The sequence below is a fragment of the Neodiprion fabricii genome, chromosome 2, assembly GCF_021155785.1.
Source record: "Neodiprion fabricii isolate iyNeoFabr1 chromosome 2, iyNeoFabr1.1, whole genome shotgun sequence".
In the NCBI taxonomy this organism is placed as follows: domain Eukaryota; kingdom Metazoa; phylum Arthropoda; class Insecta; order Hymenoptera; family Diprionidae; genus Neodiprion; species Neodiprion fabricii.
Window position 1 is genome coordinate 2,329,177 of NC_060240.1, and position 26,040 is coordinate 2,355,216.

General features: G+C 37.1%; 4 protein-coding genes across 7 annotated transcripts; 2 read left to right on the forward strand and 2 right to left on the reverse strand.

Moving 5' to 3' along the window:
* LOC124174575 (mitogen-activated protein kinase kinase kinase 12) lies at nucleotides 1–16,450 on the forward strand. Of its 3 annotated transcripts, XM_046553784.1 has the most exons (14): nucleotides 1–389; nucleotides 3,206–3,378; nucleotides 9,162–9,427; nucleotides 10,003–10,189; nucleotides 10,306–10,497; nucleotides 10,703–10,861; nucleotides 10,977–11,244; nucleotides 11,362–11,588; nucleotides 11,822–11,981; nucleotides 12,076–12,243; nucleotides 12,322–12,719; nucleotides 12,824–13,039; nucleotides 13,118–13,313; nucleotides 13,421–16,450. In XM_046553784.1, the coding sequence occupies exons 2-14, from the start codon at nucleotides 3,236–3,238 to the stop codon at nucleotides 13,544–13,546; spliced, it is 2,706 nt and encodes a 901-aa protein (XP_046409740.1). In that variant the 5' UTR covers nucleotides 1–389; nucleotides 3,206–3,235; the 3' UTR covers nucleotides 13,547–16,450. The 3 variants fall into 3 exon arrangements, with proteins under 3 accessions (XP_046409740.1, XP_046409741.1, XP_046409742.1); XM_046553785.1 differs by lacking the exons at nucleotides 1–389; nucleotides 3,206–3,378 and adding an exon at nucleotides 5,355–6,160; XM_046553786.1 differs by lacking the exons at nucleotides 1–389; nucleotides 3,206–3,378 and adding an exon at nucleotides 8,619–8,729.
* Nucleotides 16,294–20,696, reverse strand: LOC124174585. Its single transcript, XM_046553802.1, has 4 exons — nucleotides 20,542–20,696; nucleotides 20,101–20,436; nucleotides 19,779–19,988; nucleotides 16,294–19,114 (listed from the first exon to the last, which is right to left on the reverse strand). The coding sequence occupies exons 1-4, from the start codon at nucleotides 20,635–20,637 to the stop codon at nucleotides 18,944–18,946; spliced, it is 813 nt and encodes a 270-aa protein (XP_046409758.1). The 5' UTR covers nucleotides 20,638–20,696; the 3' UTR covers nucleotides 16,294–18,943.
* LOC124174581 (DNA primase large subunit-like) lies at nucleotides 19,208–22,981 on the forward strand. 2 transcript variants are annotated; one of them, XM_046553796.1, is made up of 5 exons: nucleotides 19,208–19,407; nucleotides 21,184–21,488; nucleotides 21,590–21,855; nucleotides 21,930–22,501; nucleotides 22,733–22,981. In XM_046553796.1, the coding sequence occupies exons 2-5, from the start codon at nucleotides 21,310–21,312 to the stop codon at nucleotides 22,979–22,981; spliced, it is 1,266 nt and encodes a 421-aa protein (XP_046409752.1). In that variant the 5' UTR covers nucleotides 19,208–19,407; nucleotides 21,184–21,309. The 2 variants fall into 2 exon arrangements, with proteins under 2 accessions (XP_046409752.1, XP_046409751.1); XM_046553795.1 differs by lacking the exon at nucleotides 19,208–19,407 and adding an exon at nucleotides 20,716–20,831.
* LOC124174586 (magnesium-dependent phosphatase 1-like) lies at nucleotides 22,916–24,613 on the reverse strand. Its single transcript, XM_046553803.1, has 4 exons — nucleotides 24,302–24,613; nucleotides 23,928–23,985; nucleotides 23,600–23,821; nucleotides 22,916–23,512 (listed from the first exon to the last, which is right to left on the reverse strand). The coding sequence occupies exons 1-4, from the start codon at nucleotides 24,342–24,344 to the stop codon at nucleotides 23,350–23,352; spliced, it is 486 nt and encodes a 161-aa protein (XP_046409759.1). The 5' UTR covers nucleotides 24,345–24,613; the 3' UTR covers nucleotides 22,916–23,349.
* Between the last annotated feature and the right edge of the window lie 1,427 nt (nucleotides 24,614–26,040).

Below are 26,040 nucleotides of genomic sequence, written 5' to 3' on the forward strand. Positions count from 1 at the left end.
GATGTTATACGCCATTTTGTGTTAGTGTCAAAGAGACGCTTCGGTCGCGACTATCTGTCTTCGTGGGGGTGTTTTTTTTTTATTTATATTCCTTAAATGAATGAGGTCTCCGTGGTGGACATTGTCGTGATCAAGGAGGTGTGCCAGTGGAGCGAGGCACTATTATCGAGGTGCAGTGTGTTAATTTCGTAGGATATTTTATTTTATTAAATACCTATCGGAAGAGAGTAGAAAAAGTGCTGGAGGAATAATATATTATAATTGATCCGCGAGATAATGAACATAATTCGGCGAGAGGCGTTATTGAGGTGAAGAGAACGACGCTCGAGCCATCCACAACAACAAAAAAGCCAACAACAGGATTTGAATACATTTTGCGCGACGGCCAGGTAAGAAAAAAGGACACCACTTTACACGCACGTCTCTATAAAACACAACTACGCGTATTTTTAACAAATTGAAATCTACTTCGCCCCGGTCACAAGCACTAGAATGTTGGTTTACGCCGAGTGAAAAAAGAAAAAACCCAATAACAAATGACCATGCATTTACCTACGATAGCTGGACCTTGCGCTGTAACGATATTAAATTGTGTAAGGTATTAAGGCAGAAAGTGAAAGCCTTTAACTAACGCCGCGCGTATGTTATACTTCGTAAGTTGCCGCTCTGTACGTGACCCGAGAGATATAGATTTGTTAACTAAATGATTGCTATGTTTTGGTAAAAATTTGTCAACATCGACGAGTCTGCTTCTCTCATCGCGATCACTTTGAAATCATGAAGATTCTCCTCAGCAGTAGATACGAGCCTTGATCGTTCTCAAACGCCGGTTCATCTACACGCACACTAACCACTTTCCACACATGTACGCCACAGACGTCTGTACAATACCTTTACACCTTCAAACATTCTATAACTACCTGCAGCGGTACAGTCCGGGAAGACTTCCTGCCCCTCAAGCACCTGAGGGTCTGATCGCAGGTCTCGCATACCTGCCATAGTTTGTCCCGAAACAGGTTACACAACGACAGAAGAATGTTCACTCTTTTTTTTCCCTATCCTCTGCATAACTCAATCTTTTCTTCTGTATGGTCTTATTTTTACCATACCCACTGTTTTGATCCTTACTACACGTACTGCTCTACGTATTAACTCATTGTCAGCAGACTTACTACCTGTGATTTCATATTTCTCTACGATCCCTTCACGAGTCAGACATTAAGATATGAATAATGAATCATGAATACTGCGAATTTACAATTTATATACACAATATTAAACTATGCTGCACAATTTACCTGAACATTGACGTACGTTCAAAAAAAATTCTGCAAATGGGTATGATCGATCAGAAATTGCGCTGGTCAAAAACACATATCGTTGCTGAACACTGCGGAAATATGAATGCCTGGAAAAACACTGTACGTAAGTGCAACATTTAGTGCAACGATTTTACCGTTTCTCGAATAAACATTATGGGTAGAAGAAAGAGAAATAGTAAGTGGAAGAAAGCCCAGACATGTACCGTTACTACAGAACCCAATTGTTTTTACCCACAACACAAAGATAAGTCTACAGTTCTTGAATTGTAGCAAGTCCATTCTAACCAACAACATTCACTATACTTAATATTATTTGTCCACGTGATCAACACAGTGAATACTCACTTTCTGCATCATGTATGTACCGATTTAGAATTGAATACACGCATACACGCAATCATAATCAAACCAAAGAGAGGTGAACACGCTACTGCATTGATAAAAAAAAAAAGAAAAAACCCCATAACAAAAAAACAAGGCCCGCAAGCTTTATGAGCAACGCAAACTACGTGCATGTACAATTGACTCACCCACACTTATGAGACAAACCGAAGATAGGTGCTCACGCGAGTCGCGGAGGTGAGTAGTACTCCACGGCGTACTATGCTGGTCAATGGCTTTGGACGACCATGGATTATATTGTATATGCGTGCAAAGAAGAAGACGCACCTAACTAAGTCAGGCGCCGAGAATTTTCTCCTACCAAAAAGTTTAGAATAAGAATGAGTCGAAATCGAGGAATGAAAAAACGAATGCATCGCACTGCTATTCCACCAAGGAGAAATTCCTCCCGCAGTTGCTGAGATACACACAAACTGTGCTGCAGGTAATGAATTCAGTAGATATGGTGGGACAACCGCAGAAGAGTATATTTTCAGTCATTCATATTGTATACACAGTGTCCGGAAACCCGAATGATTTCTAACAGCGATAAGGAGTAGTCTGCTTGGTTTGTTCCTGGCGCCGGGGTGGACGTTGGCATAGAAGTAATAGGAGTGGCCGAGGGGAGACACAGGGAGGGAATTGACGAGAAACAAAAGTAGTGTGGTATCGTAGTGGTGGTAGCGGTAGTGATAATGGTAGTGGGTGTAAATAGTAGACGCCTGGTGGGCAAAGTGCACGAGGGTAAAAGGGACCCCGGTCGTATAGCCGTGAACGGAATGAAACGAAATGAAATTGCACGGGGCCAAGAATTTCGTGTACCTTGACGGACGGGACTAAATGAAGGGGACTTTACCCCGAGGACTGCTGCACACTGTGTGTACAGTCCTCACGAAAAGCTTATCTCTCTTCGAAAACAACTATCAGGGTTCTCTATCCCTTGTCCAGGTATATATATACCTGGCTAGGGACTAACAACGTGCCAAAAGAAAGAGTAGTAATCAACGATATTATGCCTAACAATCAGTTTACCGCCGAACAGTTTGGCTGGCCTGACATAAAGAGAATCCCAATATATGATAAAAGGAAGGAACTTATAGAAATTGGAACGAGAATCCAGCAGCTGCAATCTGTTTAGTTACATTTCGGTGTTGGTCAAGAATGTCAAGATACACAGAAGAGTAGCTAGCTCATGCTGATGCGATATGTGTTTTTACTCAAATACCAACGATGGAAATTCCCGCAGCGTACGTTTCGAGTCTGCAAAATGTGATACAGTTATCAACGATACGATAAAGCAGACGCGGATAAAAATAAATTCAAATTCAGCAGTTTCTGTAACGATATCCATTGCTGCAAGCAAGGAAAAATCCCCGTAGTCGAGATCTACACATGAATTCATAGTCACACACTAACACACTTGGTTTTTCGCCAACTACCACTTTCAGCAATGACCTCCCCTGACGGTTCTAATCACATTTGGCTTCTATTTTCGCCTGCAGGATTAGGACGGTGGAAGCAGGGGCGCGAGAATGCGCACCCCGGCAGAAGCAGACACGCTGTCTCAATCCGAGGCCTTCGCCTTCGATACTTCAGAATTGGAAAAGGCGGCAGCTGCTGTCAATCAGGTTGTTCTGTCCGCCTCCCAGCCGGAGACACATATTTTTACCAACAGGTAAGGGGTTTCAAATACTATCCACAAAAGCGTGGGGGTCAAAACTTGGAAGGGACAATATTTGGAATGGCCGATATATCGAAATTTCAAACATGCAAAAATAAAATAAGGAAAAATGAATTGTTCGAAATCTTGAGCCACTGATTAGTAGTCATTCTAAACAGTGACACTTTCGACAATAAAAATTTCGAACAATTCATCTTTCGTTATTTTATTTCCGCATGTTTGAAAATTAGATATATCCGCCGTTCCAAATACTGTTCCTTCCAAGTTTTGAACCCAACTCTCAAAAAAAACCTTGTTTTTCTATTCACGAGAAAATATTCGACCACCACACTTTAGTATCGGTTATCGATGTTTTTGTACTACGTTCAACAACTGGTCTTTGGTCTGCATCTTTTCTTGAGGAATTTCATGTGCAAAAACTCGTCTGCATAAGATATAAACTTAGATGCAGTGCATAGCGTATATGTATGTACAAAAATGCCTCACCGCCGCCGTACACCATCAACGAGAATATATAGTCTGGAAATAGCTTTACGTTGCGGTTCAAGCCTTTTGTTTCCTGTTTTATAGCAGGATGTAACTACTGAAATAGAACGTAAAAACATCGGGGATTTTTGCGCGAATAAGATAATATGATATGGTGATGTTATTTGTTGTTTTTTTTTCTCAAAACTGCTAACAAATTTCCCGCCACTCCCTACAGTATATCGGACCTGTTATTCAGGCAAAGTTGGCGTCCTTGATCCCTTCTCTAAAAACCTGCACCCGAATCGAAATATCCGTTCGCAAATTACAGACGCGATAAATGCAAGTTTTAAAAAATTTTACATCTAACCGTAAAACACTATATTATTAAGGGCGACATTGAAAAATTGTAATAAAAATGTAGTGATCATGTAAAACCAAGTAATAATAATACCATACAAAGGGATATAGCAGCGCATCGGTTTTTGCGCGCTTAGAGTGTCACTGGCATCTGTCTGACCTTCGGTGCAAAGTTTTAAAAATAAATCCTACAAGTGTTTACAAACGAAAGACCAAGGAGATAAGATTTTTATACTCGGGTTAAATAATAGATATGGAAATTAATTGTTAAAATATCGAATGGTTTCGAACGATTGTTAACTGAGACGGGATGAGATTGATAATCTAATTTTCACGGACAAACGAACCACTGTTGTAAAAGAAAGAGTCTCAATGTTTTTTTTCTTTCAAGGCTAATTAAGTCTACCATTTTCACCAAGTTCCGAAGTGTCAACTCGCGAAACCTCAAAGTGAATATCAACGGTGACGAAATTTCGGAGCTTGCTGCATAACTTATCTCCGAAAACAATCGGACGTTGTGCTAATCGTGCAGGTGTCTTTGCTCGTTCCAGTGTATGCACCGTTTACAGCTCGTATTAACGATCTTTACCTTATACTCCGCGGCCATATATCTGGAAAAACACTTTGTTTCATTACGATTTGACATTACATAGACAGAAAAAAATAATGATAAATAAACAAAGAAACTCGTGTGCAAAATGATGCGAGAACTTTTCACGCGGTCATTATCGGAACGCAAAAACTTCAGTTTTACGACAATTCCCTCAAAGAAGCCAGTTTAAAAAAAAAAAAAGAAAACGGAACAAGCAATCCAGAAACACTTGTCGAGTTTTTTCATCCCGAAGTTGAAATAATGCGGAATCGCAGACTCTAAATATTGCAAAACACAGTTCAATGATCGTTCGAGTTTAAAATTAACGCTAGTAGAAGATGTCCGAGGCTCACAATCTGTCGCGTGTATGTAACCGGGAAGATTGCGAATAGGCGTATAATCCACAGATGTCTGCATAACACACTACTATACATACCTAGACATTGATTGCTGTGAGGCTAAACAAGCGGCATGATCGGGACGGACGCGGTAGTGGGGATTGAGTAATGAAGATATGTACCTACATGTGTTACTGATATGTCGAGTAGGTAGAATGTACTGTGTACGTCAGTTGAACGTCAAGGCCCACGCGAGTTTCGACTTATCGTTCGCTAATAGGCCTGCCTGTCTCTGTGGAAAAACAAGTCGCGGTTTAGTGGGACTGGTTGTGGAAGTTTTACCGCCACGTTATACACCATAATAGTGAGGTTCATGTACTACTGCCACAGACGGTATGCAGCACATTGGCATCGGTTCTGATGGGACCAGAGTTTGGACTTTGGCGAGAAGTTGAAGTGGCCAGGAGCAAGAGAAAAGAGAGTGAGAGAGAGAAGGGGGTGGAGTTTACGGTAAACGGAATCGACAATCGACAGTATCGCTGGCGCTTTCATTGGTGGCATTTGTACTGAACAGAGTTTGGTGCCGCAAGTGAAGAGATAAGTGGTTGGAGGATAATCGTTGAGACTGCGCAGAGCATCGTGTGCCTTGCTTGTCCCTTTCTTCGTTATTATCATTTTTCTCCTTTCCTCATTTTGACCGTCTCTTGACTTGTTTCAGTCCTGCCAGTCCCTGCCATGATTTCGTTTTTATCTCGTTAATCTGAGAGCTCGAGAAGAATTCGGCTCGTCTCGGTTTCTTTACTTCCTCCGATTATCTGAACCCTTGGTTTTCCTTCGCATTGCCCAACGTGAAACGTGATTATCCTATCATTCTCTGTTACACCGTCAACCGTCTGTGATTGTGACATTGCAAAAGTGTGAGGTGCGGTCCATATGTTTGAAACGAAACAATGGTGTTTGCAAGATTTTTCGTCAAAAAGACACACGATGACAACACGGTACCAGTCAATCTCACCTCGAGGTGAGTTGAAGGCCACCATTGATAGTAGTCCGTACTTCTAAATGCAACACGTCTGCAGACAACAAACCGCTGGAATGTCTCCCACTCGCGTTATGCGATAAGCGGGTTATAATGGCCTAGGCATGGCACGTACCTATACTACACTGACAAAGGATGATACGCTATTGGCCACAGTACGATTTACTCTTTAAAACATGCAGTAGGAAAGCGACGCTTGGCGTATCATTTTTACTACATCCGTGATTAGTTATACCGAAATGAGAAATTTTGCTTCGTTCTCGTTATAACTATCTATATATGATCATGGAGCGTCGAAATAATATGCTACTGCTATACCCGTTGACGTCAAGTTCACTTCGTTTTATCACTATGTACTTGTACCCTAGTAACATTCTGAGGTAAGTCCGCCTACAGGCTTCAACTGCAGACACGATGTGTCTACTTCCATATTCGACTACGGGATTAGGACGAAGTTGGTAACGTTACTCTGACAATTCATTTTTAGGAGAACTCGTTACTTCGCACCTTTAGGATCATCTGAAATTTGATAAACAATGTTAGACAGAACATACTAATATTTTTCAAAACCAACTCCTTGAAAGTCATTCAGAAATTTGCACAGTAATGATTTTTTTCCTGATGTTTCGTTACCTTAACGTTACTAACTTCAGCCTCGTACTACGGGTCTGACATCAGAATTTGCATTATTCGAAGTCTATTGTCAGGTGGCAAAAAGTTGCTGCAGGAAAGATTCCGTATTGAATCTGTAGTGGAAAGACTTCCCACAGAGACAGTTCAAATTTTTGTAACTGAAGGCAACGCTACTAGGGTATACACAACACGGTGTGTAAAGGTAATACTCATCTTTGCGGGTAATTCAACTCGCATCAACTTGCCTTCAATTCATTGCAATCAAAAGATAAGACCACGGCTTACGCAAACTCGCGAGATTTTATAACAGTTTAGAAATTTCAAGAACCGTGTACACGACTGTGTAAAGTGTATTAGACCTATTATACTGTATACAGTTAAACCGATTTCGAAAAACAATTAAGTTACGGGCGAATTTACCGTTAATTTTATACCTGCGCCACGACAATAGTCATCATGTTGCCTAAACACGCGTAAACAATGTCGCTCAAAACTCAGGTAAAGAGAAAGTAAGAATATACGGTTATACGATGTCGAATGTTTATACAAGAGGTATTATTTATGGTCAGAAATGGGGGGGTCTATTTGAACAACCATGATAAAATAATATGCATTCCATTTTCATCGGGGTCTTAAGTCTTACCCAGCGCTGACCCTTGTTTCCCAAATTCTTTACGGATAAACACAAATAACCGATTTCCTTAAACTTCAGCTCCGAGTTTCTCTCCCGTATGAATATACGAATTCTCCTCTTTATAAATCGCGTAAAAATGTAAACTTCTCTGTCACCAACCTAATCGAGTCTTTCGAAACCATACTAATCGCTATTATGAATCAACGAATAAGAAGAAGAAGTATAGAAATCACTTGCACTGTTGTTCACATATTGAGAAACGGAGAAAAGCTGCTTCAGCTATGGTATACAATATTACGCTGTTTCATTGTTTTGAACCTTGGTCTCGTGGCCGCAGCTTATGACGGGAAAATACATAGAGTAAATTTAGCCGATGGACATTCCATCATATTATATAAATAGCAGTGAAAAATTATCACTTGTAAATTCATCGGCACATGAGACGAGTGAATTGTTATGACCGTCGTCAAAATACGTCGACGACGACATCTGTCCTATTATCCTTCTTTTATCTCAACCACCTTTTGTACAAAAATTGCCGTAGTAATACTGAATCGTGAAACACCTAGAAGAAATTCACACAAGTCTTACATATACGTGCGTGATAAATATCGGCTGAATGTTACGCAACTATTCTACCGTTTAACATTCGGATCAAAATTTATGACATCCTAATGATCTGCAGAGGAATACAATCGCGGAGTTGCCATGTACGATATTTTTTGTCGAGTTTACTTAGGAAGGCAAAAATTATTATTATTATACAGATTAGGGAATACACGGCTTCCGTTGTCTAAAACTCCGTAACGCCTCACTGTCTCAATATTTGAGTGTTAAATCGCTTGCTGCAAATGGTGTGCATTTTTATAGTATATACCAATAATAAATATCGAATGGACGCTGGTTTTTTTAAAACGGAATGTGGATATAACGCAACGAGGAGCAATAATTACGTATGATAGGAATAGCGGCAGATACCTTCCAGCACCTACGTCACAATTGTAAGATACTATTCTTGAGGAGGAGGAGGAGAAGGAGAAGGAGAAGGAGGAGGAGGAAGAGGAGGAGGAGAAGGAGGAGGAGGAGGAGGAGGAGGTGGAGGAGGAGGAAGGAGGTGGTGGATCACAAATGCCACCCACTTGATATGATCGTGACGCAACTAACGTCAAAGAATAACGAGATAGTAGCCTTGTTTGTATGCCATACCCCGCGAATCTCCTGATCAAATATGAAAGTGTTTACGTCCTGCATCCGTATATACATTTGTATTGTACAATGTACAATGTACGAGAATGGGAAATACCAGTGATTTATTCATATTATAATTATAAACTTATACTTATAAAACAGGAATTAGTTCATAATCTGCGACAGTGACGTTATTAGCCGAGATAATTTTTACGATATCGAGGAAGAATAAGGAAAAAAAAATGTATGATAATTACTTCAGGCACGATGTGAGAATCGTATAGAAAATAAAAATTTCTCTAACCGCTCATTGCTACAGTATAATTAAATAGAGGATAAAAAATTGAAACGATCATATCGTTTCGAGGCCCTGTTTATTAGTTTGTTTTTTTTTCCTTTTGTTAGACGAATTTACAAATAAAGTTCAGTAGTTCTCTCGCGAAGAAACTAGGCTATTTTTTATTTTTTTTTTGATAATTAAATTACGACGAACGAGGATAATATGTATGAAAAATTTCGTGCTTCCAGTATGCTGTGTATTCAAGAAGAGCTGGGGCAGCTGAGCGGCATTGCTGGAGGACTAACGATCGCTAGTCCTCATGAAATACCACTACCTAATAGCAGTACTACGGAGAGTAACAGCAAGTCGAGTGGGAGTGGAACAAAGTGCTCCCCCGTTTCTGGCACTCTAGACGCTCAAAGATCCGGCTGGATCGAGGGTATTTTCGGATGTCTTCGACCAGTTTGGACGATAATCGGAAAAGCTGCCGTTAACGAAATTAAAGGACACCAAAGTATGTATTATAACACTCGCCAGTTGTTAGCGAAAATTATCAACATTAACAAGGAAGGTATCTCAAGTCGATCTCTACGATTTCATCTCGTTTTTAATATGTTGTAACTAAAAACTAGGCGACAAGTATTTTTTTTTTTTTTATCTGCTGTTAAACACTTTAAGGGGGTGAAACTATTTTCTAAAGTAAGGCGTGTCGAGGGATGATTTGGCAGATTCACCCAGTAGAACAATATTTTTTAACCAATCCAACTAGAAGATTTCTTATAACGAGAAATGAAAAATGCAATTTTCTCAATTAAAAACGTCCCGTGACATACCTTACTTTGGAGGGTGATTTCACCCTCTTAAAGTGTCAGATGGCAAATAAAAAAATAAATACGAGTCGCTTAGTTTTTAGTCAACTATAACACATTAGAAAAGAAATCGAATCGAAGAGATCGACCCAGGATACATTCCTTATAAAATGAATATCAAAACTCGACAAGATTTTGCTTGTTGAGGTGTATTCAAAAATGTAATAATATTGACTTGCAAACGATATGTACTTATTATTGACCGTATAATTATGTTCAGCCAATGACTGGGAGATACCGTTCGAATCTATCAGCGAATTACAGTGGCTTGGTTCAGGAGCTCAAGGTGCGGTGTTCAGGGGAAAATTAACCGGGGAAATAGTCGCTGTGAAAAAAGTCAGAGAACCTCGTGAGACTGATATACGCCATTTGCGCAAGCTCAATCATCCAAATATTGTAAAATTCAAGTAAGTCGCTGCTGCGTGTTAAATTGTCATTAATAATTAATAACTTAGTCTTGTGCAAAAATTGATTTAAAAAAATAAAACGAACATAATCAAACAATAATGTTGATCGTTTACAGAGGCGTCTGTACACAAGCACCATGCTACTGTATTGTCATGGAGTTTTGCCCTTATGGACCACTGTACGACTTGTTACGCGCCGGAGAACCCGTACCTCCACCTCGTCTTGTTTCTTGGGCGAGACAAATTGCAGCTGGAATGCACTACCTGCATTCTCACAAAATTATTCACAGAGATTTGAAAAGTCCCAAGTAAGAACAATTGTAGTTTAGTCCTCTCGCTAGTTGGTATCTGATGAAGGAAGTTGCAAAGATTTTCAGAAAGAAGACGAGTATCTATTATTCAGTCTGAAAACCTCTGATCTTCTTTCGCAACTCGGATATATTTAAAAATTTTCAACGCTCACCTTAGTCTTGGCAAAGTTTCATGGTAGTAATAAGTCGTTATGTTTTCCAGTGTATTAATTGGTCGTGGTGAAGTCGTAAAAATCAGCGATTTTGGAACGAGCAGAGAATGGAATGAGATTAGTACGCGGATGAGTTTTGCAGGGACCGTCGCGTGGATGGCCCCAGAGATTATCCGAAGTGAACCTTGTTCTGAAAAAGTTGATATATGGTAAACGATTTTATTTATAATCATTTGTCACTGCAAGAATATGTGTATAGTGAATTTTGGAATGAGAGCTAGGCGTTCCATGTACTTTCTTACAAGCATACTAACCAATTTTAAGGTCCTACGGAGTTGTGCTGTGGGAGTTACTGAGCGGAGAGATACCGTACAAAGACGTAGATTCCTCGGCGATAATTTGGGGCGTGGGTAATAACTCTCTTCATCTGCCGATTCCCGCCAGTTGTCCGGAAGGTTTCAGACTTCTGGTGAAACAGTGTTGGGCTGCCAAGCCGCGTAACAGACCATCCTTCAAGAACATCTTAATTCACCTTGACATCGCAGCTGTGGAAGTGCTCAGCAGAAAGCCTGACGAATATTTTAAAACACAAGTAAATATTTCTCTGTTTTAAATTGAAGGAAACTGTGTAGTAAAGGATGAGACGGATTTCTTGCACGCTGGCAAACCTTGTGTCTGACTTTTCAAATACACATTTAACGATCCTCAGCAATCCTGGAAGGAAGAAATCAGGGTGCATATGAAGCAAATGCAAACTAATAGTTGCAGCACACCAAGATTTGAGGCAGATCTTATTCGTCGCAGAGAAGATGAGCTGAGGCATGCCCAGGATATCAGGGAACATTACGAGCGTAAGCTCGAAAGAACTAATAATCTCTACTTGGAGCTGAGCGCTGTTTTATTGCAACTTGAACAACGCGAACGAGATGTTGTAAAGTAAGTAAAATAATACCCTCGACACTGACACTCTGTCTCCCTTTGAATTTCGAATCAACGATGGAAATTCCAAATTATTTACAACAAGAAAATTGGAATTCTGTTGAAACCTGTGTACTTCCAGCACACCAAATCATATCACCATGAAAAATATATCCATCAATCGTCTCAACTCTATATTCCAACTTATAGTTTCGTAAATAATACTATAGCCTATTGTCCAATTTTTATAGGAGAGAACAACAGTCTGGGTACAAACAGTCTAAAAAACGGCTGGTACATCCTTTGCTCAAAGCTCAAGAGAGGTTCCACCGCAAACGTAATCCAACAATAAACTTGTCTACCTCATCAACACCAACGACTCCACCTTCTCCTTCTGCTGAATCTCCACAGGTGAATGTTTATTTCTCACCTCCAATAACCCATTATTTGAGAATTAGACTTCGTTATCATTAATAATTGATTATTTATCATTTACGTTCCGCAGAGTCCAGTGAAAGCAACTTTATATACGCAATTGAATGAATCTAATCAACCAGAGACGGTATTGGCTCCCAGCAATAGCTTTAAACAGCGTAAATACAGACATCGTAGAGTAGGTTCTGGTTGTGGTGTCAGCTCGAGTCCTAGGACAAGTCCGCACCATGAAAGAAAAGTAATTATCATCACTGAAACAGACGTATTTTAACGAAGGAAATTAAATGATCGTACAAACCTTCAATATGGATTTCAGAACACTGACGCAGCTCATCATCGGTACGTCGATAGTCAAACTCAAACAGATGTGATGGATCTGAGCGAAACTGATTTCAGCCCTGTTGCACAGACTGTCTCTGTAGACAAATTTATATTGGAATTATCCAGCAGGCAATCGTCGTCCAGACGCAAATCCGAATGCCTCAATGGGAATACCATTAACTCAGAAACTCACTACAGGATGCAATCTAGTCCCTGTTCAAGCCCTGAACCACCCGACGAAAATCACATAAACGGAAACGAACGCCTTAGAGATTGCAGCGACGACGATAATCTTGAAACCCTTGGTCGAAAAGTCAGCGAGATACTTAATGCCAACAGGCTCATATCGTCAATTGATAACGGAAATTGTGACGATGTTATTATATCGCACAGGTAAGGAAGAGGGCCTGTAAGAAAAAATTTTCACTCGAGTATCTTCCGGAATTTCCATTTACATGGAATACTAAATTATTTTTCAATGTTCAATTTTTCAACAGGGGAAAAGATGAACTTATGAAACTGCCAGGTCAAATTTGTGGAATTATAATTAGCGGTACTGATGTACACAATGATTCCGACCTCAAATCGAAACCATGTTCAGACAACATGGATTCTCTCTGCAATCACGAGGATGAGGCGTGTGATGAGAGTTGGTCCGATGAAGAAGGCGAGGATCCTAGTTACACCTATAACTTTTCTCTTAGGCGTAGAAGGTTCGTTTACCAAACAGTGAAACGGAATCTACAAATAACAGAATCGATTTTTAAACATGAATTTGTTGATCCCTGCAGCATTGCGAGGAGGCCTATTGGACCAGGTTGCAGAATGAGAAGAACCAAGCAAACGCCGACAAACACCGAATGTGTACTAGCTTCTGATGAAGAAAATACTTCAGAATACTCACACCCACCATCCAGTCAATCGTCAACTCTAGAAAGCAATCCGGATGTCCAGCGAGTATTGCGACACATACAACATTCACAGAAGGTAAAAATTTGACGAAATATTTATGAATGATAATTTTTTCGTCTACCATTTTTATCATACCTTGAGAAGCGGTGTATAATGTTAATTTTTGCTACGTTATTCTACAGAGAAAAGTTCTAGATGACGAGGGCACTTCTGACACATCCAGTCAATCGGAAACCGACGAGGTCAGTGATACAACAATTGCATCACAGCCGGCAAAGGCGTCTGTAAAAATTGAAAGCACTGTATAGGGTAAAGTAGTTTGATACAGAAAAAGAAACAAAAAGAAAACCTGAATTATAGACTATATAAAGATAAAAATTCGCAGAGCATTACCATAACATATAAGGAAGTTTGAAACGTTGACTGAAGATTTGAAATTAATGAAAACAATAATGTATCGCCAGGCAACTGCTGGATAACAACGTGTCTTATACATTCTCAATACTTTCTATGCAATAAATCGACTACTTTTTATATGGTTTATAAACAGGGTAACAAGGAGAGAAAAAGAAAACAATAATGCCGCATTGTTCCGAATATAAGCCGAGGATTTTTGTCGTTAACTAAGAAACACACCCTGAAATACTGTATCAGAAATGAGAGTCGACTTATACTCGGATCAATACAATTATTGTTAGTTGTTTTTTTTTTTTTTCAAAACAAGCGTAGCGAATGCTTAAGGATGAAGTGAACCATGCTCACAAAACCTTACTCGAATTACCTTAAATACGTTTTGTCCTTTTCACTCCTTCAGCGAGACCAAAAGATGAGATACATCCAAGTTGACTCTAGTAAAGCTTGTGAATGTATGTCTCTCAGTAACCCTCGGAAGCCTTTTTGATTAGTAATTCTTTCACATTCCATAAACACACACGACTCAAGCGACGATGAGATATGTAAAGGAAAAAGTCAAGTCTATGAATTAAAATAATATCAGAAGTAAGAGAAATAGAAAAAGTGCCATATAGGTAGCTATAGCGTATTATGTACAGTATAAGACTTGTTAACCGACGACTGCAGTGAATTAACTATAACAAATAACACATACACCACAGCCCTGAGCTTTATCTGAAAGTAAAAAAAAAAGTCAACACGTTATCAAAGATTATCACTACAAAATTTGTATTATGGTTCACGTGCTTTGCAGTTTGTTCCATGCAATGTAAATATAGACGAATTTGTAGTACCTTTTTTTCATCTACTTTTTGTAGCACCGTTACACATGTCAAAGTAAGAAACTCTAAAGAGATTCAATTTTTAAATTGTATGAAAAAAAATTATTCGTTAAATTTCGATTTAATTTACATAGTTCCTTTTAGTAAATATTTTAGTCAATAAATGTTATCGTTTCGTATAAGTAAATCCTTATTTGTGAGAGCATAAATATAGGAAAGATAAAATGGAAAAATTTAAGCACCAATTTTGGTAACAGTGAGAAATGTGATGAATGAAATTTTTGGAAAATGTACTCAACTCATCTGGCAAAAGTGACGGAGGATTGCCGTTTTTAAAAGTAATGTATTGATGTCCTAAAATTTTCACTTGTTGGGTGCCTTATTTACTCAAAATGAAAATAGTATTCATGCTTATTGAACTTTTGTGTAATAAAACCAAAACTTAACCGAGTGAGATTCCAAAACCACTGATTGAATATAGGTATCAAAAAAAAGATGATGCGAAAAGTACAAGATTAGGTGATAAACGTTTGAAAAATTTGTCCTTAGCTCTGGAAAAATGTACTTAAAATAGTTTCATTAACTTTCAAAATTGTACAAATCCTGTGGCACCTTATTTCGTTAGTCTTAAAAAATGTGATACATTTTTCAAAAACTGATAAGTAAATGAACAACAATTGATTAAGTACACTGTATAATAAATATATCCGAGTCAATGAAAAATCCATGGTTGCACTTGGAATCTTGCTAATTTTCCTGCCAAAAAATTACCTAGAAATGATTATTTCTCCATTATATCTGTTAACTTTTAATCTCAATTTCGCGAAATTCACTACCTACAAAATATTGTAATAACGAAAATGGTTTCTTGTATTTGCTCTCAATAATACTTAGATTATAGTGATTTTTATTTTTATTCAGGTAACTCGGTCGTTGAACATATTGATTAAATCCCTGATAATGTCTAGCCAATAATTGAAACCCCTCAACCTGTATATCTATGTTGTAATTTGTGTTTAGTGAAGATTCAGGAAAAATGATGTAGCCGATAGAGACCCTATAACTATTATTACCCTAACTGTAACTCTAAGACATAATCATAAATTACACATAATACGACCCATCAGGTGACGTTTACTCATTCTAACAATAATATTTATTTCCTAAAATTCCATTTAAAAAGTGAGTTCCAAGAAAAATTGTTACGCGAAGTATGTTCAATGTGTACTTCGATAATTGTCCCTAAGTTAATTATACATTAAAATTACAATATTATACAAAATTACTTGTAAGGCAGAAGAAAAAAAAAAAAAAAAAAAAAACATGATAAGTGAAAGAAATTATAAATTTATAAGTGCGTTTAGATTACATTACAGTTAGTCATCGTTGCAACAATAAACCTTTTCCAATCTGATGTCTAAGCATCAAATATATGAAATCAATAATTGTGTGATGGAAAGTTTTAATATCCGCAAAACTTGAATCCAATTTTAAAATTTTCTAAAATATATATCGCATACATTTTTTTTTATTTTATTTTACTGCAAATTCAATATTTTGAAATATTCAAATTTTTCCTCTGTAACGTGTAGACTCAACTGTATAATGTTGATGAAATGTAAATCGTTTGAGAGAGAACGATATTGGGAAAAGATTTCTTTAACAAACTATACGCAACTCAAAAAGCATCTTATTAGAAAAGGTTTGTTATTGAAAAGATGTAAAGAAATAAGTGCCTACAGGCAGGTAATTAAAGTGACAAAATTATATTTCTTAAGACAACTTATTGGTTTAGAAATTGATTGAAATTTTTCATAAGAATTATGGATGACATGCAGCAATAGATGCCTTTAGCATCGAGTAACTTGTAATCATGTGTGTAACGCAAGCATATTATTCTATGCTAATTCCAAAACAAAAAAAAAAAAACAAAACTAGAGGAAATATTTAGACAAGAATGAGAAAAAAAAAAATATTTGAACATCACTAACAACAAGATATACACCAGTTTGAAACGACGTTTACAGAAAGCTAACAGAAATAATAATTTGCATTGCATTCATCTCATGTACCTGCTTCGAAACTCAAATTGCCTTAATGACAATTATAATAAGCATGTAAATATAGACAATACATCTGCAATTTTGGAAAAAGAGATGAAAAAAAAGAATAAAATAGAAATAAAAAAAATTAATACGAACCCAAGATACGATATGATATACATATATGTGTTATGCTCAGTAAAAAAGGAATCACTGTCCTTTGATATGTTTAGGCACATGTTCAGTTTATAATGCCCATTATGTAATAATGTATCCACCGAATTTATGCGTAGTAATAGGCTAAATAATTTCTTTCACAGAGTGGCAGCTAAAATTGATGACTGGTTCTGTAGTCCTATAATCTTAGAAACTAGTACACAAATTTGTATGTTAATTCTATACATACAATAAAATTCTTTACATCCGTATACCGATATATATGTGTTTACATACATATGCCTATACATGTATTTTCTTTCATCGCACTAAATAACCGTTGTCTCAAATTCAAGGATTATTGAACGACTAAATGTTTACAATTTTTCAAAGACAAATCGATTATTTTATTATAATTATTATGTATTCACTTTTATACAGCTTTAAAATCGTTTTTACAACACATATCTCTACATAATATTATCACGTACCACATGAAGCTGTATTCTTACCAGACTTACAAGCCAGTGAATGAATGGTTATTTAATTTTTACAGAAAACTTGTAAGTATACCTTATATTTACTTTGTCTAATTTACAGTTATACATTATTAAAGATAATACATTATTTTTCTTCATTTCTCACATATGTAAATTCATTTCACAAGCTTCAATCTACATGAATTTAGATTGGTTTTGATTTAAATGAAAAGTTTGAAACAAACATTTTTATTTTTAGTCAGAGGTACTGCATTTGATAAATTCTCGTGATGTATTAACCAAGTGAATGAATATACATATATTATTGGGTATACAGTTTACAATTAGAACAAAATATATATGACGTTTATAAATATATGTTGATATATTTATAAACAAAATAATATATATATATATATATGTAAATTTACTCTTGATTATTTTAGGTAGAATTGATAACATCTAAGCAGACATTTATATCTCATTGTCAATTAAAGTTAATTACAGACATGCAATAATGTCGTGGATTAAGGCAAAGCTAATCTTTCGCTAATGACTCTAGAATTGAAAGTATATCATCAGAAGCGTCGATTCATCGTGTAATCGACGTGTGATATACATTTGTATGTTTGCATGTGAAACGAAAAATTTTCGCAATAGCTTAAAAAATATGAAGATTGAATGATTAAACCGCAAGAGAGCTTTGGATCAAAGTATTTTTTTCGGAGGTAAGTTTCGTTGTCACGTTTAGTAATTACTAATGAGTACCTGAATATTAGGTAACAGAAAGCATGAGATTCAATGACAGCCAAACTTTCGTTATTGAATATTGCAATTAACTTAGTGAATTAATGATATAAACCGTGAACAAGTTCATTAATTGCCTTTTTCAATTCAGAGTATTATTACTATCACATAATGCTATGTTCAGATCTTGCTTTGTAGATAGAATTGAACTCGCATGATCAGAATTATAGCCTGCAACAACTATTCAGTAAACGGAAAAAAATGTGTCTTTTTTTGTATACTTATTTCTTCACGTTAAAGATACAAAGTTACTGGAACATTGACGATGAAGATAGAGAATATCTAGGGAATCCTATATTTAAGTAACGTTTTTGTATCACATTTGTAATTTAGTCGTTAACTAAATGTCGAAGCTAATCGAAATTTTAACAAATCAGTTAAAATCAAATGTGAATTCCATTCCGATTTCATTTAATTGAGAACGATTGAAAGGATATACTATAGTTCAGTGTGGTACATAGATACATGGAACATAAAGGAACCTCGAAATCAGTGAACTCAACGTCATCTTGAATCGAGTAATGGCACAATTGGACAGTCTAAAATCTTTCAACATTGGTCAATGGCAATATTATCTGCATACCTAACATGGAATATAGATTTTCTTTTTTAAGCCTGTGATTAAAAAACTTGTAATAAGATCATACTTTTATGTTACATAATTCTTGTAGACAATGTATGCATCAACATCAACTGTTTGTACATCTGGCAAAAGAGATAATTAAATGCAGGCTTGGAGAATCAAAGAAATGTGCTGGCATTCTCAAATCTATAAGAATGAGCACAAAACCTGTGTTTCATGATGCCTGTAATATTGGACATGGGCGTAAGAATTTTTCCAGGCTGCGTAAGGAAAGAGACCAATTGAATACAAATTTAAATTTTCTTCGAAAATGTGCCGTTTGAGTATAGGGCAAACGTTATACATATTTATCGAATAAATAAAATAATAATTACAATTTTCCTATAACGAAATTCTAACATGTTCACCAGTAAAAAGAGTTTTGAAGAAATTCTGTGGTCGATCTGTATAGCGAGGAAGCGCTCTGACGTAGACCAGTAAAAAGAGAAACCACACCGTCCTTTTCTTCCTCCCGTTCATCCTCTTCTGGCAAATATTCAGGTAGTTCTTCACAATCTCCGGCCTCTGTATTTACCTGTTAAATTAACAATTCCACAAGTGGTAACAAGCACTCGTGCCACTTATTTCGTAATCTATACAAACTCCCAAGATCAGGACTGGTAAAGCGACTGAGCTGGCAGTGTGACTTTCAAACTTAAACAGGCGAAAGAGAATTGACTGTGAGATATATACTTGCGGTTAGAATTTCCTTATTTTTGGAGCTACACAAACATTCGTTTAAAATGGCACAGAACAAGGTCTGGAAGAATTCCTTGGTTCAATTGAAGATATCTGAGGTTCACACCTTATTCGTTAACCTAACTCCAGGTACATGTTTGCACAATTCAATAAACGTACAACACACAAAGAGACGCAGAAGAAATGTGTCGTCAACAGCATCAAACGAAACAAAATCGTCATGAGTTTAATCAAATGGTCACGAGTATAGTAATTGGTTTCTATGTTGCCTAATATCAGCGATTCATTCAATATTTGATAAACAAAGTGGAGCTAAAGCTATAGTGAAATAATTATGGAGTATCACACATTCAAAGATATGGTAAAAGTTGGGTAAAACAAATGCATAGCTTAATATTCAACATTCAAGGTGAGTACATTGCCATTTTTTCACTCTGCGTTTTAAGTAGTGATATTATCCATCATCCACAAGGTTGATAAAATCTGACTGAAAAACTTACCAGCTTAACTAAAAACTCCTGGTTGTATTTATTCCTTGTTACTAGCCTAGCCTCCATATTCTCGGTGTTGTTTCGAATAATTTCAGCAATTTGTCGAGCCGTGAGGCTACTCAGAGTTCGCATAGTAACTCGCTGATGTTCGACGTCAACAACGAGCGATATCAGTCCGTCAATTCTTATCAAAGTAGCTTCTAATTCAGCTCGAGTTTCCTAATAAGAAAAAAATGTTGTGGTTGTTTCTGTTAGATGTGAAGGTAGGATATTTATTCAGATAGAGACGCCAATTAAGATCAAGTTTTAAGACATCTTCTAAGCTATGTACCGGGAGCAGTCCGTGTACGTGGAGGACGATGACATGAGTTTGTAGTTTCTTAGGCTCAATGATTCTCCGGCATCGACTATGCAGGTTGTAGATAGGTGGTTTTAGTCGTTCGATATCGTCTTTGATGCACCTAGCCTGTTTAGCGAGCTTCGGATCGTTCTCAGCGTGTTTGTTAATAACAGAATCGAGTGCCTCTCTGACACCAAAAGTAGAGGTTATGTGACCGTAGTTTTCAACGTTTTTAACGAACATCTCGAGGGTGTCAAGTGCGAGTTTAACGACCTCCGTATCCGGCATTTCGAGGACATAAGCCAGGTAGGAGAGGACGGTTTTATCCTGTGAGAATAAAAAAAAAATAGAGAAAGAAGATTACATGATCAGCATATCGGAAGCAGACAGGAGTCGAATAGTCGAAACATAGCGAACATGATGTAATCTCACTTTTAGCATAGTGTCGTGATTGGAAAAATTCTCGGCCAATTTATTATACGTCTCGATAGTTTCCCTTAATTGATCTTTGTCCACAAAATCATCCATCTTCGATCGTCGCCCCAGCTGCTGCACCGAATATTGACATTTACAACTGCTTACGAACTTGCAGTCACTCCGCTGCAGGCTGCGGCAGACAGCTGGGCTCACAATCAGCGCGGCCCAACCACGGCGCAACGCTCTTCCTCTCACAACACACTAAATTCCAAAACCACGGACTGCGAATGAATCGCAATACGCAGGTGGGGGATACGTCACCACGGCCGACCACGACCACGGCCAACTTGCTCGCAATTCTCGCGTCCGAAACAAAACAAAAGACTAAACCGTTACTCAAAACTACCACTGGTGTTGTCTGTTATATCCATTGAAATTCGAATCTACCCGGAAATCGTGCCTGAATTAGAAAACAAAAGACAAACCATTACCCAAGAACCATCACTGATCCGTTGACTGATCAGTCAACGATTTATCTATATCCATTCGAATCTACCCATAGATCGTGCCTGGATTCCAAACAAAACAAATAACAAAACAATTACCCGACAACCACTACCACTGATCTATACCAATTCAAATTCAAATCTATTCCAGAGATCGTGGCTGAATTCATGATGAAAGGCTGGAATAGTTATGAGCAACAATTAGTCAGCAGTCGTCAATAAGAAACTGCAACCTCGATTCGGGGCCTATTGGGGCCCATTCTCCATATTCTCGTAAATGTTCTACATCCAACCCCCGAGAGGGGTTCTCGCCTTCAACACACTGACGTCCTGTATTGACACACGGATCGACTACCTCGAACTTGTTTACGACAACAAAGTTGACAGTTTTGAGGGCAACATAGAATATCTATTCGAGGGTTCAAAATATGACAGAACTGGCCATTTCACTTTGAGGTTAACCGAGAGCTACTACTGGTTTTTGCTTATCGAATAATAATCAGAGTCCTTTAAATCGATTATTACATGTCAATGATCACTTTACCGTCACGTTGTAGACTCCTGGCCTCAGCATCCAACGATTTGTGGGCCTACTGGGTGACAAGGGAAACGATTTTGCTCGAATACAGGCTGGGTCATGTCTCCCAGAGACAGATACACCGCATGTTCAAAAATATCCAAAACTCTGTAGAGTCGACAATGGAATGTGACCCACTCCATGCAGCGCTGCACAAAATTAGTACATTCTTTTTGCAACGAGATATATTCTCTCATATAATTGGTAAAAATCATTCCAACTACTGCGAAGACTACAGCATAAAACGTGCGTTGAATAATCTCTCTCCACTGTATGAAAATCAAAAGACACGCATCAAATATTTACTACTCAATTTTCAGTCAAATTTCAGACAGTACCAGATTTGATAAAGAAAAGGCTTGTCGATCTTCGAGAGGGCGATGCAATAATATTTTGTTCAAGATGGAAACAGCTCATCAAATCATTATTCAAGTCTCTCCTATCGAGAGATAAAGCTAATCTGGAGAAAGGATGCCTGACAAACATGATAAAGTCGGACCCTCGATTGAACTTTATCCACCAAAGAATAGAGTTGCGATTGATGAAAGGGGGGCAGATCGGAAATAGTAGAATAACTGTCAATAATATAGATTCGGAAGTTTATAACTTTCCCCTGTGTATGAGCCATTTACACTTCACACTACGCCGGCTTCATAGACTCAGTCACAATGCACGATTTTACTATAGTCTGTTCTTGAAAGACAGTGGAATGACTGTCGACGAATCCCTAGTATTCTGGAGACTTGAATACTCACAGCCTCACACATGTACTTGCTCATGCTCTCACAACTGGCAGTCCGATACTCGTAGATTCACTTATAGTATCAGGCATTTGTATGGGCTTGAAGGTTCTCGCAAAAATTATAACACTCCAAACTGCAGTGTCATTTGCGTAGGTTCAAAATTCTATCCTTTTGTAATAATTTCAGCCACATCATTCCACAGAGCTTGAAATTACAATATATTTGAAAATAGATATCTTGGCAAAAGCCTCACCATTCTAAAACTACTCAGCTCTAGGAAATGAATTTTTATTCATGCAGTCGAAGTTCCGTACAGCTTTGACTTGATTATTGCTTCATTTTTAACTTAATTTTTAACTTAGCTTTAATTTTTTTTTCAGAATAATACAAATGGGCCAAGATACGAGGGTGGTTGCCCTTTCAAAAGCTTTGACAGAGACAAGCTGAAAGAGCTACTAAGATGTGTTATGAAGCAAAGTAACATGGACTCATATCTGGATACTTTTTCGAAACAGAAACCGGAAGTTGCCTGCGCATCTTTCTTGAAATCGCAACGCATGAAAAACATTGACAACACATTTATTAACAGCCCGGTACAGTATTATCAGCTAATGAAAGAATACGATTGAGTTTATTTCTTACTTTTAGCAATGAATGAAGACCACAGACTGAAGCATTGTTTAAATTTGTATTGTTCTGTTTGATCTTTCGTTTGTTTGCTTATACGTCATGTCTGTGAACCGATCAAATTGTTTATAAAACTTCCACTAAAATATCGTATATGTTTATACGTATCTATTAGTGTATTCAGAAAGTGAATTTGTAAATATATTTTGTATTATACATTATTAATCTAATCTTGATTATTTCAACTAAAACATCGATTTGAACAATATTTCAATTTGTTATGTAATAAAACGCATCATCATTTGAGTTACTGAAATATTTTGAAGCCAACTGAAAAATAATAAATTATTTAATTTGCCTATTATTGCAACTACTGTGCGAATTGTCGTAGACCATTTTGAACAACTTCTTTATTAACACCATTGCGAACCAAAATTGACGTTACACCCATTTTTGTTAAATCCTTGATGTTTCTTTGCTCATCGTCAAAAAATAGCATATCAGCTAGATTGACGCCAGAATTTTTTTGGATTCTGAAAAAGTACAGGAAGACAAAAGTTAATACCTATTCCTGCAATATCCAAATGATGATATTTCAAAAAAACTGATCCAGATCTCACTTTGAGAAATGTGTTACTTTACAGCCAGGATAAATTTCCTTGTATGTGAAATACTTATCCCAGCCTAAAAGATTCAGCAGTTGATTAGCTCCCTGAATTTCTCCAGTGCGCGATGCCACTCCTAGTTCATAACCGTCTTTTACCAGCTCCTTTAGAACCTCCGGTACTTCAGGGTAGTATTTAATTTTATGATTCAGAGCGTCTACTACTTGACCACCGTTTCTAAATTGGAACAGATGCGCAAATTACTGTCAACGGAATAGGCAGAGTTAGGGCTGATTGAGAAAATTGCAGGGGAAAATTTTTGAATCCTGCAGTAAATACAAACCCTTTCTTGAAGGGAGGCGTTACGTGAGTGTCGACCCAGAACGGCCATAAAGTATAATCTGAGGACATATATTATACTGATATTTAGGATGTATTTTAAAAATTGTACTATTCCTCAAACGATGGAAAATGCAGAGAAAGTGAATAACAGGTGTCTCAATAGTCATTCGTGACATTACAGGCAGGTCTATACAGGATTTATGTTTGCTGATTGGTCACGGAATGTCTTTCATTCATTGTAGAGTGTTGAAAACTTAAATGCCAAAAATCAAAGTGAAGTTCAATCAGTGTTTTAGAACGTAAATTACGTACACTGAGAAGAAGACTATCTTGTAATGAAGTGATGATTTTTCTAATTTATGGTGCACATCTAACCTAAGTCAAAAACGATTACGCGTGGCCTTTTGTCAGTCGACATTTTTGCGGATATACAAGACCCAAAAATAGCACCAAAGCAATACTAAGTAACCGAAAGGTAAGACTCAATTACAGACGAAACGAATCGATAATTCTCTGATACAAAAGGTGTACACCCTTTGAGGGTTAAATTATTGTTAGGTTAGGAAATCAAACAAATGCCACAATGCAATACATTCAAAACCGTCAAAACCACGGAGTAGTAGGAAACAGACAACACTGGAACAGCGCTCGGCTCAAAAGTTGGTCTAGTTATGACATATTGGGGCAGCGTAAGAGGAATTCTCAAGGTGCGATTTAAGCGCCTCTTGCGGTGTAATTCCGTATGGCGCTCTCCCCCTTCCACCCGGCAATCTTACGATTCGCAGTTTGCTACCTTTTCCTCGAATTTAATGTCGGTTGAGGTTGGAACGGCAATTACTCGGCTTTCACTGGTTTTCGCTCACTTCAAATGCGTATTTTACGAATTTACGGAGGATGTTTACAGCATGGAGGTTTATAGGTTACGATCGCCACCCTTCATTTTTTTTTTACATTGTATAGCAAAAATTTCACTTTTTCCGTAAGAGGCGCTTAACTCGCATTCAGACAATTCTTCTTACGTTACCGCAAAACTGGGTACAAGTTTTATCGCTGAGTGTTGTATTCTTCCTACTGCTCCGTGGTCGAAATCCACCAGTGAAACAGTTATATGTTTAATCATATATTTGCGCGCTAATTTTGAATGAAGCCGTCTACCATTACAATATACGTTAAAATAAAGTCAAGATCATTGTATGACAAGAAGTTCTCTGATAATCATTTGTTAGCTGATCTAAAAACACCGATCAAAGTAACAATCGAACGAGCCTGATGCCTACCGAATTGCCGTCGCGAGAGGCGTCCGTCGTAACTCGTAGCATTAGGGTAAGGAATCTCATTGGTCGGAAACATTCAAATGAATGAAACTCGCGCCAATTAAGAGCATATCAATTTAAACCCAAAAATATTTGTAAAATCCTGAGAAACGTATAAGAGATCAAATATGTAAAAGCGCACTGTTAGGCTAGGTATGTATATCTATTTATTTGTATCATTATTTATATTATGTACAAAGTTGGGCTTATCTGTAAGTTGGGCGTAATGGGTAATTGTATTTTTTATTTTATTTCATATTATTTTTTTTCCTTTTTACTTCTTTCTTTCATTTATATATATATACATTTATATATTATCATAGTTACACCAAAAAATTTCATAGTCACAAATGTATACATATATATACATATATTTATTTATATATGTAGTATACATATATAGGTATGTAACTAATGCATTGTGATTAATTTTATATTCCAATTATTTTAAGTAGTATACATAGCTATTCCGTTTAATTTTGTATCGAATTAATTTGAATACCATGTTATAAGGTAGTAATGTTGATGTACAATAATAGCCCATATAACATTCGTACACACTTCACTTTATATAAAGCAATATTAAACAAAGGTATAAAAATATGTTTTCTCAACGACAGTGGCCGTCTTTTCACCAGAGTTTCGAGTTCGTTTCGTACATGAATACGTCATGTTAATTCATAACAGTTTTTTTCTTTTTTCTAGTCCACCGGTTATTTGTAGAAAAAAAATTCTACAGTCAAACTTTTCAAATTAAATATCTTAATAATGGATGGGAAATCTATTCCAATGCATGGAAAA